Below are 14627 nucleotides of genomic sequence, written 5' to 3' on the forward strand. Positions count from 1 at the left end.
ATTAATAAATGTCTAAACATAAATAAAGCTGTCTGTTTTAATTGGTGAAAGAAGGCACATGCCAGGCAGCCACTAAATTAATACATTAATTACGGTGGTTGGGCAGGCATGTCGAAATTTATTAACGCTTTGATTAAGTAAACAGTTTTCCGTAACCCCGACCATTTTCCATTAGCATTAGGTCGAAGAAACTCGCAGAGCCGCTTAACCAAATTGATGTTTGTCAAAGCGAAAGACACCCGAGGAAATTATGATAATTTCACGGCAATTTGAGCAGGGCTCACATATGCCGCATAGCCGCATACGTGGATATCTTTCAGTTGGGGGCCGTCCGACAAAAGTGTTAATCAAATTAAGAGGCGGCATGGCAACGAGCTTAACCAGGCGTGTTACCATCTCTTTAACGCTCCAGCTACGCACGCCATTACAGCCACAATCGTTCTCCATTCGCGACTCCGCAGTCCTACAATATAGTGGGCCACATCAAAAATTCTGAGCCACTGCAGTGTCGATTAATCATGATCACGTTGAAATTAAAATGTGCGAAAACCCGAGTGTCGCTCGAGACGTGTGCCGGCCGCCTTAACGAATGAAGATGTCTTCCACGGTCTCCACAGTCGGGCCTCGTCTCCATCTTCATGGCATGAATGTCATCCGCCGCGTCCCTCTGTCACTGGCGAGGTGTTGCGAACGCATGTGCGTCGTGCCCCACGTTGAATAAAACGCCCCTATTAAGCTGCACTTAATTGAAAAATACTGCGGTATCCGAATAGTGTATGCTGTGCCATAAGGCTAAAAGTAATTTTAAAGTCTAATAAAACGAAAACTGCAGTTCGCAGTACTGCAAAGTATGCATCTACGAGTAGAAAAAAATCCAACAAAATAGTTGGAAGTGCGTGAACTGAAGATCTGGTTTAGTTTCCTATATCGACAACGAAGGTCTTAATAGTAAATGTACCTCTGAAAAGGCTTAGGGTAAACCATCGAAGCCACGCGTTGACAATTTTTATGGCCGGTTCTGGTGCGTATTTGGCTTGGACACGGCTATGGAGTTCCCAGATGTAGTTGAAGATGGAGATGGAGTTGGAGTTGGAGGTATAGCGATGCCGCAGCAGAGCAGGCGTTGTCCAGTCGATCCGGAACATCGCCGCGTGAGCTTTTTGCTTTTGGTTTTTCTCACCTTAGAGCAAGCATAGAGAACGTGGCCAAGTGTGGGCTTATTGGCGTTGACAGCTATGCAAATGCTTGGCCATTAAGTCGTTGACTGTTAGCAATGGCTTTTAATTAGCGGCTTGACTTTGCCCCGGCCTGGATTGAGATGGCCCAGAGCCCGGCCAGAATGGGCGGAAATTCCAGAGACAATGGCGTGCCGACACCTACACCCAATGCCAGTTTGACACTTTGACCATTGAGGAAAACGCTTGCTCGCATTTTGCCAATTTCCATACATAAAGTTCGCATTGAACACCCTCACGCTTCGTAGACATTTGCATTTAAATGCCATTGCCATTTAGCATGGCGTTGGACTTGCATTGGGATTGGGATTGAGCCTCGGATGGGATTGGATGAGCTGAAGATCTCGTTTGCAGCACTTCCTTTTCCCATTCGGGTTTTCTTTTCTGGCCATGTTGGCCTGCTCACGATTTCTGCCTCTTGGCCTCTGCTTTTGTTTGCTTTACAGCTGCTCGCTTTGATTGAAAAATTATGCACTTGCCATGGCAATGGGCATCGCCAAATTTCGCCTCCACTACGAGTCAGGGAAATGAAGGAGAAGTCGGGGAGGCAATGGCAAGACTTCTCCCAGTTGATATTCTCAAATACTCTTCCCAACAGAAAATGAAATAGGATAGAATAGGATAACAACTTTTTGTGGATTTATAAAATGATAGATGAGAACATTGTACTGAAATATATATATAGAGTTTTAGAAATATAAAGTTTTCTTCACTATCAAAATGCCCAGCCTTCCTGCCAGGGCATTAAGACGGACTGACAATGTTGGAAGTTAGCACTTGAAGCGACGAGTGGCAAACGTTTTCCCGTTTACCATTTTCCGTTTTCCGATACCAAAGTGGCAACAGCCTGAAAGCGAGGACGGTGGCTGGTTACTTTTCATTTCGCCAACTCCAACTCCTTCAGCTTGTCCTGCTCATTAGCAATTGCCCGGCATGGCAGCCAAACAGCTGTCCCTGTTAGCCAGTTTTCACCTAATTAAGCAAACAAAAAACAAACGTGTGGGAAACTGGTCGGGGAGATAACTTTCCCCGCCCCAGAAAACACACGCCCATGTCCCCGAATATATCCCACAGGCTAATGCTAATTGCCACGAACATGGGGCTAAGTAGCCAATGGAATGCAGCCGAAAACATTTGTCTCTAATTGCGGTTCAGCCCAATTGGGCAGGCGAAATTAAATTAAATGCAGCCGAAAACAAACAAGCGAGGCAGCCAACCCCAAGATCACCAGGAGAAGCTGAAGATTCCACGGCGGCCACAACAATTTGTGCAAAAATACAAATTGGAACATTTGCGGAGGCGCAGGCGTGTAGTAGGCAATACTGTGAGAATTTATGGCCCTGCTCTGGGGTCACTACCGGGATAACATCTGGCTGGCTGGTTGGGCCAACTCAGAGGAACTGGAGAAACTGGAGGAACTGGAGGAGCTGGAGGAACTGACGCGTCGTGCGCAATGCGCATGCTTACCTAGCCGCTTTCAAACAAAACTGAAAACCGAAATGGCTAAGGACATTGACCAGGAACGATGCAAACCCAAGGTAGACAGCCGATTGCGGCAGTCGGCGGTGGAAACCCATTTAAAATTAGTGAAATGGTTCAGTACCGTTGGAGACTGGCGGAAAAACAATTAATAATTGCAATATATCTCTGGAATCTTGGGCAATTGCAGTTACCACAAGGGTCACTTCACTTCTGTCCAGCAGCTGAACTTTGATCGCCCAAATGGAGAATGCCCAACTGCCTGCCTTTCATAAAGATGATTAGCACATGTTTATATCTCTGATCCTAACGACCCATAATCGATTTTGTAGCCTTAGAAAATGTTAAGCAAATGTTATGTTTTGCTTTATGGCATTCTGCATAATGGCCATGGTCATATTTTTTATTACGGTAAAGTCGTTAAACGATAGGTGTTAGCAGTTAGCTCCAATCTCTTGACTGGGTTAATAGGGTAAAAAGAATGTTGAAAAATAGGCAGAGAAAGCATCCTAAAACTCCAAAGCCATTTAAAAGAAACAAGCCACATATTATGGCTTAATACTGCCGATAAGCAATCATCCCTCAAAGCTAATGAAGTGCTTAAGAAGACTATATATCTGATTCTCTTTCGAGGTATTCAAATAAATCTACCTTAACGCTCCTGCAATAATCGCAAGGCCTAGGCATCCAAACTTAGCCCCTTTAAATTTAATTAAAGCCAGCTCTTTTAGTTGGCTTTCTGTTCTTCGCCTTCGTTTCCGCCTAACGGACTGTGGGACTTTTGCTTTCCGCATGCTGTGTTCCTTACCCTTTTTTTATGGGCTTGGTTTTGGCCTAGCCGCATCGTGAAGAGGGGATACGGAGGCCGAGAAGAAGTGGATGGTCTGCCGGTTGGGGGCGTGCGTGAAAATTGCTGGAGTGCACAAGGAAGGCCGGCGGCTGCCCTCTCTCACGTTGCAGGACAAGAATAGCAGTAAGTGATTACATAACCAGTGCATTGTACGCAGCATCTGTTTCGGGTTTGGTTTTCCTCCTTGGATTCTACTGTTGGCCATTGCCATGGATGAGACCGCAGTCGGAGGATGGCTCTTATCAGACAATCAATGGGCGAGAGGAAGCTGTGGCAAAATAATTTATTCACAACCATTATGCGCTGCGAATTTATGCCACTTCCTGGTGGAACCACTACAAATAGCCTTTTAAAATGCGATAAAAATAGCGCCAAGGGGTCTGCGATGCACAACCAGTCAGGGAAGATGCACCACTCCAGTCCAGGGTGCTGGGTTCGAGATGATGGGGCGTGGTCACTTGGCAATGACTTTCAAGCATGAAACCGTAAAATGGCTTTTCAATAAACCCAGCAGCCGAAGGAGGGGAACTGCCAGATGGAGCTGGGAAACTGGCGAAACAATGCGACAAATATTTGAATATGTTAATTAGTCTGTTGTTCCTGCCGTTGCCCGTTTTCTGGGCACGATCAGTTCGTTCTTTTTCTATCACTGGACGTGCATCGGTGCAGTCTAATTTCATGTGTTGCCATCTTGTTAGCACACCGGTGAAGTTCTTGGCCCAGGATGGGGGGGGAGGTTCCGACCTGAAATCCGAACTTGCAACCGTTTTGCAACTTTCGCACCAGGCGCACTAACGAATGCAAGTGCTTGGAGATTCATATTCGTACTTATGATCGGTATGCAGGTTGGCCCACACACACACCAGCCGGCAATAAAGCTGCCAATGGTCGGTCGGCCAAGAGCAACTGACAGCATCAGCCTTATGGAGTCACAGGCCACCAGCGGATCGGGATCTCTACTTCCATCCGAGCGAAGCACCGAACCCTGAGTATCCGATCCCCGCCCGCATTCCTTGCCATTTGCACGCAAAGCTAACTGCGGATTACAGTCGAGGTTCGATGCGAGACAAGGAGAATCCGAGAGTATATGCCAGTAGCACTTGGTACTGCTCATCGAAATTATTAATGATATATGTATGTACATGTGTAGGTAATCAATTAGGCTGTTTAAAAATCAGAACCAACCCTGCCTTATTATACAACAAATTAATAACGGTATATAGCCAACAAGAGTTGTCCCAGAGAGAATGGTGTTTGGAGACACAGTGCAGAAGCGTTCCACAAATTGGAGTTCTACTGTTGGCTGGCATCCAGCCCGAAACTCACCTGTGGCTCACTCCTTGTGTGCGCCGACGCCTCAACTTTTGCTCCGACTTTGGCCTCAGGTTGGCTCCGACTTGGCTTTAACTTGGGATTTGGCAAGCATTGGGGACTTCGTGGCTTCGTAGGTGTTTCCAGAGGCCACAGCTGATGCCTTTGACAGCTACTAAATTCTCCGCTCGTCCGACGCACACGTTCCTTGTCCAATTTTGGGCACCAGGCAGATTTTCCTCCTGGCCGGCGCTTATCGCCTGGCCATAAATTCATGCTGTAGGTGTCTCGATCTTTTCGGGTTCTTTCTTTTTTGGCGTTTTAGCGGAGGTCCTCGCCTGGTGGACACGCAATGAAGCTGTTTCTTCGTGCGCCGGAATTTCCCCGCGGCATGCAAAATGCAATTAACGGCACTTGCAGCGCGCCGGAAATTGACAATTCAATATAATGGGTTTCTTGTTTTCGCTAATTGGTGGTGCCTATGCACGCATAAATTAAATAAACACAATTCAAAGTCGTAATTAATTGGTAAACACAAACTAGAACTGACAAAAAAGCTGGCGTCCATTTTGTAAACAGGATCCATATTCGATTAATTAGGGCTTATCCGATTACTTAATACATGTGTGGTCTATCGATCTGACTTCTGAAACTTTCACCACCAGCAAATAAATAATAAAACTTAAATTGATTAGATCAGCGAGAATTAAATACAAAATGTTAGTTAAAATCAAAATTCATCATTCTGACTTAAAATCAATCCCCACAACAATATATGTTCCTAAATTAAGCAGACTTTGCAACTCAATTTTCAGATGTTCATAGAAAACGCAAAATAATAAACAAAAATTGCGAAAATTTAAATAGCACCTAATATATTATATTTTGATCATTTTCTGGCATTGTCATGAATAAATCAACTTGTAGCAAATTCAAAGCTTAACTATATCCGCCTATTCATAATCGATAAGTTATCGATATGTATAATCGAACCAGTAAGTGAACCACCGCTGGTTCATTTGGTTTAATTACTACAGACAAAACTAAAAAGCCAAGACAATATATATAAAAACTTAATGGTTCCGATGCCGAATTCGGCGATGAAAACTTTCGGTTATAATAAGAACAATAGCCAAAAATATAATCCCAACAAACGCAGGAAACAAGTTTACTTTTGAAGATAAGAACAACATCGGTGCTATCGATACTTCACTGATGTTTTCACATCGATAACAGATGAACCAACTGGGCACCGCTGAGTGACGTGTAAGCGCAGCCAAAAAAACCATTTCAATTGTTTTACCCACGATTTAACCGAAAGTTCCAAGACAATGGGTTCGTTCCGCCGCGACAAGGATGAGGAGGAGGACGGTAAGTAGCACCCTAACATCTGGAGCCAAGTAATCCGCCGGCCAGCGAAGCCAATTGAAGACAACCTAGTTGCTGGAAGGTGCTCCGCTGGCACAGACACACACTCACACACCCACTAACCCGACAAAGTCGAGAAAAATCGAGTTTTCCCCAAATTGATTGAGAAAATGAACTATTTTTCCCTTGCTTCGCACAAAAAACAACGCGGCCATCCGCCAGCAGGACCGAGCAATGCGTACCAGAACCTGGAAAAAACGTCGGTGCTTCAGGAGACGCGCACCTTCAATGAGACGCCGGTGAACCCAAGGAAGTGCATCCACATCCTGACCAAAATCCTGTACCTGATCAATCAGGGTGAGCAGCTTGTGGCCCGTGAGGCCACCGACTGCTTTTTCGCGATGACGAAGCTCTTCCAATCTAAGGATGTGGTGCTGCGACGTATGGTTTACCTGGGCATCAAGGAGCTGAGCTCCATTGCCGAGGACGTCATCATCGTGACCAGCTCGCTAACGAAGGATATGACTGGCAAGGAGGACCTGTACAGGGCCGCCGCCATTCGGGCCTTGTGCAGCATCACGGATAACACCATGTTGCAGGCCGTGGAGCGCTACATGAAACAGTGCATTGTCGACAAAAACGCGGCAGTTTCTTGTGCCGCATTGGTCAGTTCCTTGAGATTGGCCAGCACTGCCGGCGACGTAGTCAAGCGGTGGGCAAACGAAGCCCAGGAGGCCTTGAACAGCGACAATATTATGGTGCAGTACCACGCGTTGGGTCTGCTCTACCACATCCGCAAGTCGGATCGGCTGGCTGTCTCGAAGTTGGTCAACAAGCTGACCAGAGGCTCTCTGAAGAGTCCCTATGCCGTTTGCATGCTGGTAAGTAGAGTTTGTACCCCAAATTGTTCTATATGAAACATACGAAATTTCACTAAATTCGTTTTGCATCCCCCAGATTCGCATTGCCTGTAAGCTGATCGAGGAGGAGGACATTCCCTCTGAAGAGCTGTCCGATTCCCCCTTGTTTACGTTCATCGAGTCCTGTCTGCGCCACAAGAGCGAGATGGTCATCTACGAGGCGGCTCACGCTATTGTCAACCTCAAGAACACCAATCCGCGAATGCTATCGCCCGCGTTCTCCATCCTCCAGCTATTCTGCAGCTCGCCAAAGGCAACGTTGCGCTTTGCGGCTGTGCGCACACTCAACAAGGTGGCCATGACGCACCCGGCGGCAGTGACCACCTGTAATTTGGACCTGGAAGGTCTCATCACGGATTCCAACCGATCGGTGGCCACTCTGGCCATAACTACGCTGTTGAAGACCGGCGCTGAATCCTCGGTGGAGCGTCTGATGAAGCAGATCTCCACGTTTGTGGCCGAGATTTCTGATGAGTTCAAGGTTGTGGTCGTGCAGGCCATTTGCGCTCTGTGTACCAAGTATCCGCGCAAGCACACAGTGCTGATGAACTTCCTCAGCGGTATGCTGCGCGAAGAGGGTGGCCTTGAGTACAAGACCTCCATAGTTGACACCATCATCACGATCATCGAGGAGAATGCGGACGCCAAGGAGTCCGGTTTGTCGCATCTGTGCGAGTTCATTGAGGATTGTGAACACGTTTCACTGGCGGTGAGGATTCTTCACCTGCTGGGCAAGGAGGGACCCTTCGCGGCCACACCCTCCAAGTACATACGCTTTATCTACAACCGCGTCATCTTGGAGAGCCCTATTGTGCGAGCAGCCGCAGTCACGGCCATGGCTCAGTTCGGAGCATCTTGCCCAGCCTTGTTAAGCAATATTCTCGTACTGCTGGGTCGTTGCCAGATGGATCCGGACGACGAGGTGCGTGACCGCGCCACCTACTACCTTAGCATTCTTAACTCAGAAAGGCCAGAGCTGTACAAGAACTACATCATCGAGAGGGAGAATTGTTCTTTGGCTCTGCTGGAGAAATCGCTGGTCGATCATCTGAATGGCGACCTGGACACACGCTTTGATATTTCCATTGTGCCCAAGGCGGCCATAGTAAAGCCGGTGATTGCCAACGATGTAATGCTTGTTACCAGCAGTGCTCCACGACCGCCGAAAATCACGCGGGAGGAGGAGAGTGCTGCACGTCTGGCACAGCTGCCAGGCATCCAGGTGCTGGGCCCTATCCATCGCAGCACAGCTCCCATCCAGCTGACCGAAAGCGAAACGGAGTACACGGTGCAATGCATCAAACACATATTCGGCCAGCACGTGGTCTTCCAATTCGATTGCTTGAATACGCTATCCGACCAAATTCTGGAAAATGTGCGGGTGGAGCTCACGCTGCCGGAAGGATTCACAGCCAGGGCGGTCATTCCATGTCCCAAGTTACCCTACAACGATCTGCAGACCACATTTGTCATCGTAGAATTCCCGCCCGACGCCGCCAGTTCCATCGGTAAGTTTATTACTTCCCCCACAAATTTTTGGCCATTAATGTCCGATTTAACATAAAATATTTCTTCATTTCAGCCACCTTTGGTGCCACTTTGCGATTTGTGGTCAAGGACTGCGATCCCAACACCGGCGAGCCGGACTCAGATGAGGGCTATGACGACGAGTACATGCTAGAGGATTTGGAGCTGACAGTTGCCGATCAGATACAGAAAACCAGAAAGAACAATTTCCAAGTGTCATGGGATGCAGCTGACACAGAAGGTGCCACAGAAAAGAGATAAGGTCCATACAAGATTAGTAATACTATTTATTTGCAGAATGGCTACAAGCCGAGGATACCTTTGTGCTATCGGCAGTGACCACCTTGCAGGAAGCCGTCAACACTATAGTCAAGATCCTGGGGCTGGGCGCTGCAAACCTCTCTGAAAATGTACCTGAGGGTACGCACCTGCATACGTTGCTCTGTTCAGGTAGGGATTCTTCGCTTTGAGTTGTAGGATGAATAGTAAACTCCTTCCCCCATTACAGGAACCTTCAGAGGCGGCGCCGAGATTCTGGTGCGGGCCAAGCTGGCGCTTTCAGAGGGCGTCACGCTTAATCTGACGGTGCGCAGCACAGATCAGGACGTAGCGGAGCTCATAACGGCGGCCATCGGATAAGACAGCGAGCCATGCAGGAACCTCGTTTGGTTTTTGCGTGCTGTCAACGTAATCTGAACTACGAAACAGAAAGTTACACCTAATCAAAAAATAATTCGTACCTTTAAGTGACTGTCCCTGTCCACAATTCGGCATGTGCAACATTGAGTATTGCTACTGTCCATTTCCAAAAAGTTTATGTGGCCCAGCGATGCATCCTCGGAAATGTATCGCATATGTTTATTATCCCCATTTAGCCTGTGCATTTAGCTTAAGTATGGAAACAAAATATTAAAAATACATGTATATGCAATGCAACCCGACCTGAAGGCGTTTATTTGGCAGGGGCTTTAAAAGTAGGACACTTAAATGTTTTTTACTGATTGCAACCTCGTGAGAACCGTACCTCCAAAGAGAAATTGCTTCATAACTAGAACTTACTTTATTTTATATGGTATTTTATTTAATTATAAATAACTTATAGTTGCAGTAACCTAGAGTACTTCTTGTTTTCCTATTTTTACAAATTTCTTTTCTCTTGAATCGTTTAATTTCGCTGCGTCTTCCACACTCGTCTTAAATTACAAGTTTATCTTCTTTCTCGCATGAATTTATAATTTCTTGTGCTTTTGTTCGCAATCGATTCCTTTTATACATTCTCCGATTCCGACTATGTTGAATATTTTTGTGTAAAATGTATCCGAAGATGGAGTTCTTTCAATCGTTCGAACCGCTTCTCGGTATTAAATATTTAAAATGTAAACGCACACAAGTATAAAAATAATATAGATTCGTAATAACAAATAACACACTCATGCAGTTTGCAGCAATTTCACAATGATAATTTCATTTCGTTACAATTTCTATACTCATCTCCAAATGTGTTGAATATGTCATTAGATATATGTTTATATAGTTACGAGTGGTTGTCTGTTGTGGTTGTGTTATATGCGAAATTCTTGCCAGGCGGGTGGTATTCGATCGGAGATGTGCATCATCATTCCGCCTGAACTGGCTATTTAGTTTTATCCAATCTCTTTTTATAATACAAACTAGAGTGTTTCTCAACTGTGTTTCCGATTTCTTGTTGCGGCGTTTGCCTGTTTGATTACTCCACTTGCAGACGCACACACAAATTACAATTATATTACAATTAACATATTTCGTTTACACTTTTCGTTAAGGTTTGCTTTGCTTATTTGTTTCAGGAGCTCGCCGAGGGCTAGCCAGGAAGCCCGGAGCTAAAATTCACAACACTGCTCCGGCACTTTAGTGGGTCGCATACCGGCCACGGGGCTTAGTTGCCGGGTTGGGGACTGGTGGGTCTCAGGATCGGTCGGGGTCTTGACTATTGAGCAGCTTAAGTCTTACATTTAAGATAGAGTTAATGCTTGGATATTTTATACAGTGAGTGGGTGCTAGCTGGTGCTGTAGTAGCTGTTGCTTTCGCTTTTGCTGGTGGCTGGGTTGGTTGATCGATACGTTTTGCTGATTTTAAATCCGTGCCGCTTCAACACTTGAACTTGACCATGGGAATATGCTTGGAAGACACGCACTTGTCGCAGCACCACTCGGCAAACACCTCCTTGTTGAGCATTTGGAAGGCCGCCTCTGTCAGGCCAACACAGGTTCTGTAAAATGAAAGGTGAAATTAGTCGACGGCATGACTGGATTCATATATGAATTAAAGGTAATTCCCCGGATTATTTTGAGCTAGTAGTGATAAGACTGATTGCAAATGGAATTGCTATAAACTTAGATACATTTTCGGGACAAAACATGTTTCGAATAAGGTAAGAAATAAAATAAATATACTTTCTAGATATTTCAATTATATTGATTTTACTTAACATTATAAATCTTTTGTGACCTACCTGTGAAAGAAAAAGTTACAACCGGATTCACAGAACACGGCTTCGTCGTTGTCGTTCACCTCCTTGTGGCACATGCCACACGGATATATGGGCGGCGCATTCGGGTTCTGCGGATTGAAGACCATTGGCTGACCCGGTGGGTACATCTTTCCGCCGCCCATTGTCATCGGCTTGGGACCTACACCCATTGGGCCGCCCATCGGGCCACCACCCATGGGCCCCATGTTGCCCATCGGTCCACCGGGACCCATGGGTCCTCCTCCACCACCGCCGAACATATTTGGACCTGGTCCGCCCATCGGGTTGTGGTGGTGATGCGGGTGTCCGTGGTGCGGGGACATGTGCGGATGCGGGGGTCCGTTCATGCCGCCAGGTCCGGGTCCTGGACCCGGTACTCCACCCATGTGGCCGTGACCCATGTGTGGACCCGCGTTCCCGTGCGGACCGCCCATCATGTGCGGATTAGGTCCTCCGCCCATATGAGGAGGCATTCCACCGGGACCGCCGTGCATTCCGGGTCCGCCCATCATGTGCGGCGGTGGTCCGCCAGGATGATGGTGCGGATGATGCGGGTGGTTCATCATATTCGGATGCGGGGGACCAAGATGCGAGGGTTGCTGCGGTGGCAGCATTTGATTCATGCCCATTCCGGGCATTGGTCCGGGCCCGTGGCCAGGTGGGCCGCCGCCCATGTGCTGCTGGTGCTGCATAGGAACTGCGTTCGGGTTCATCTGGCCCATCATGGGTCCGTTGTTGTTATTGCTGTTGTTGTTATTCGGGCCATTGGGACCGGCTGGTGACTGCAGCGGACTGGGTCCGGAGTTGGGCATGCCCGGACTCGGGCCAGCGCTGTTTAGCGAGTGATGCGGTGACATGGCGGGCGGCGCTGGCGAGGATGTAGGCACTGACGTGGACATGGACGTGGCCGTCGATGTGGGCGTGAGCGTGGGCGTGGCGGGCGAGGGAACCGATGAGGAAGCTACCGAAGATACCGAAGGTCCATTCGACTGCATCGACGTCGGCACTCCCAGTCGTCCGGCTGCTGGCGAGAGGTGAGGATTTTGATTGTTGTTGCTGGCGTTACTTGTATTGCTTCCGTTGTTGCTGTTGCCGCCGCCGGGATTCCCGCCGATCAGGTTGTTCCCAGGACCACCCGGGTTGTTGCCGTGCGCGGGAGATATGCCACCGGGTCCTACCAGGCCGCCGGGCCCAGGTCCTGGCCCTGGGATGGGTCCTCCAGGCATGTGACTGCCATGACCCGTGGGTCCGTTGCCGAGCGGACTGTGCAGAGGAGGAGGGCCCATCTGCCCGTTGTTCATCGGTGGCTGCGGAGGTTGTTGTTGTTGCTGCTGCTGTGGTCCGCCGGTGTTGCCGGGATTTCCAGGGCCCGGACCCGAGGGAGGGCCCAACGGGCTGCCAATTGGATTGCCCATCGGCGAGCCCATGGGCAGTGAGTTCATTGGCGAGTTCTGGCCCGGACCGCCCATTGGTGAACCTTGCATGGCTCGCGGATTGGGTCCGTTGGGACCGCCTCCCATGGGCGACAGACCGCCCATTCCCATGTGATGGGGTGATATGCTGGGGCCTCCCATTCCGCCCATTGGACTCATGCCGCCCATGCCAGCCATTCCACCCATGGGACTGCCCATTGGGACGGGTCCACCCGGTCCTCCTGGCCTTCCGTGATTCATGTGCGGCGGCAGTCCGACGCCTGGTCCCGGTCCCATTTGGTGGGGGTGCATGGGGCTCATGCCTCGCATTGGAGGCGGACCACCCATGTGCGGATGGGGACCATGTGGATGACCCATGGGTCCGCCTGGATGATGCGGGTGCATATGGGGATGCATGTGAGGCGGGGGAGGAGGTCCACCACCCATGCCCATGCGATCTTCCCAGTGCGGGTGCTGGCCCGGTCCACCGCCGCCAAAGTGACCGCCTCCTGGTCCGCCGCCCATCTGATTCATGGCCGCCATCGCCGCGGCCGCTGAGCTGGACATCGCCGACACCTGGGGACTGTCGTCGAATGGATTCGAGGCAATAATGGTGTCTCCGAAGCCTCCCATTGGGGGAGGTGGCAGCAGATCCTGCGGTGTTGGTGGCGCCTGCTGCTGTTGCATGGAATTCGCAGCAGCTGCTGCAGCAGCAGCCGCAGCCACCGCTGCAGCGGAGTTTGCGGCACTTGAGGTTTTCCGCCGCTTCTTCGGATTGCTCGGCGCCGAGATGATGTCCGTAGGAGGCGGCGGCTTAAAGTCGGGCGGACAAAGTCCGCCCGCTGGACCCGGCAATCGATATGGCGCCATACCAAGATTGTGGGTCATATTCGAGGTGTTCTTCTTCCGAATGGTGGCAGCTTTTCTTCAACGGCGTGGGGCAAGAAATTCGGTTGTAGCCGCGTCGCCAATCCCGCGCAGGAGATCTCGACGCTGGTAAAGAAGTTGGTTTGGTTGTGAGAGAGGTGGACACTAATCCTCTGGATCCTCTGGTGACCAACTGAGGGGCTAAGAGGGCTATGCTCGGTGGGCTTGAGCTTTCTGCCGGTTATCCGGCCTGCGACCGCCTGAAGTTTGAGTTCCTGGGGGTTGGGAAGGGTGCCAAATGAGTATCTGGCATCCTGTAGGTCAGTCCTCCTCAACTACTCACCAAGTCATCTCCTGGCCAGGATCAGGATCCTTATAAAATTCGCGTCTTTAAGGCAACTGGCTCTCGAAACCCAGGTAAACACTTTCGGCGCAACGAACGGCAACCCCGTTTCTTTTTCAGGTTGGCAACTCTACCGTGGAAACCCAGCGTCGTGTTGTCTCGTTTCAAAGCGCCAAGCACCTGCCGCTTCTCAGTTTCTTGCTGATCCTCGATCACTTTTGCCAGGAGCACGTCTTTTTAGCACTCTGCACTTCAGTTTGCCACTAATTCCCCTTCATTAACCCTTCAAAGGGCGCTTTCTGGCAGCGCTCTTCTTCTTGCCACCGATTTTATGTCCTCCGCTGCGCTTCCCGTTCCGTTTTAATTGCAGTGCAGCGTTTAACTGTTGTTTATTTACGGGATCTTTATGCGTTTACCTTTAATCGGGAAACAAAATAACCGGCGGTTATTTCCCAAAGGAAATTTTGTTGGCTTTCCGCGATTAGTGAAGCCTGCGTTTTCGGTTGGCTTTTTTGTTGATTTGATGGCCACTGCAGCATCCACTTTTAATTAGCGCCGTTTATCGGAACGGCACAAGCAGGGATTACCGTTACGCGGATTCGGCGGTCCGGCGGACTGACCACTGAACCGTTATATACCAGCAGCACATTAACCTTTGTTTATTTTGACCAATTTTTGCGTGCGAAGAAGCGAAATATAAATAATTTTCATTGCAAGTCCGCCAGTGTGACCGTTTGCGCACGTCAAGAGAAATGCCGGAATTCCGTTGGCGGCACAGTGTGGCCAAAGCACGCAAGCACGAGGC

General features: G+C 49.1%; 2 protein-coding genes across 4 annotated transcripts; one reads left to right on the top strand and one right to left on the bottom strand.

Annotated features, from left to right (window-relative positions):
- The first annotated feature begins 6089 nt into the window (after positions 1–6089).
- LOC6539015 (coatomer subunit gamma) lies at positions 6090–9631 on the top strand. Of its 3 annotated transcripts, none has more exons than XM_039376910.1 (6): positions 6090–6246; positions 6469–7124; positions 7201–8671; positions 8746–8931; positions 8988–9140; positions 9199–9631. In XM_039376910.1, the coding sequence occupies exons 1-6, from the start codon at positions 6207–6209 to the stop codon at positions 9327–9329; spliced, it is 2637 nt and encodes an 878-aa protein (XP_039232844.1). In that variant the 5' UTR covers positions 6090–6206; the 3' UTR covers positions 9330–9631. The 3 variants fall into 3 exon arrangements, with proteins under 3 accessions (XP_039232844.1, XP_002099517.2, XP_015049165.1); XM_002099481.4 differs by having other exon boundaries at positions 6094–6246; positions 6466–7124; XM_015193679.2 differs by lacking the exon at positions 6090–6246 and having other exon boundaries at positions 6399–7124.
- Positions 9607–14576, bottom strand: LOC6539016 (protein pygopus). The gene is made up of 3 exons (XM_002099482.4): positions 13823–14576; positions 11183–13754; positions 9607–10939 (listed from the first exon to the last, which is right to left on the bottom strand). Exons 2-3 carry the CDS (start codon positions 13498–13500, stop codon positions 10819–10821), a joined length of 2439 nt encoding a protein of 812 aa, XP_002099518.1. The 5' UTR covers positions 13501–13754; positions 13823–14576; the 3' UTR covers positions 9607–10818.
- Between the last annotated feature and the right edge of the window lie 51 nt (positions 14577–14627).

The sequence above is a fragment of the Drosophila yakuba genome, chromosome 3R (assembly GCF_016746365.2).
Source record: "Drosophila yakuba strain Tai18E2 chromosome 3R, Prin_Dyak_Tai18E2_2.1, whole genome shotgun sequence".
NCBI classification, from domain to species: Eukaryota; Metazoa; Arthropoda; class Insecta; order Diptera; family Drosophilidae; genus Drosophila; species Drosophila yakuba.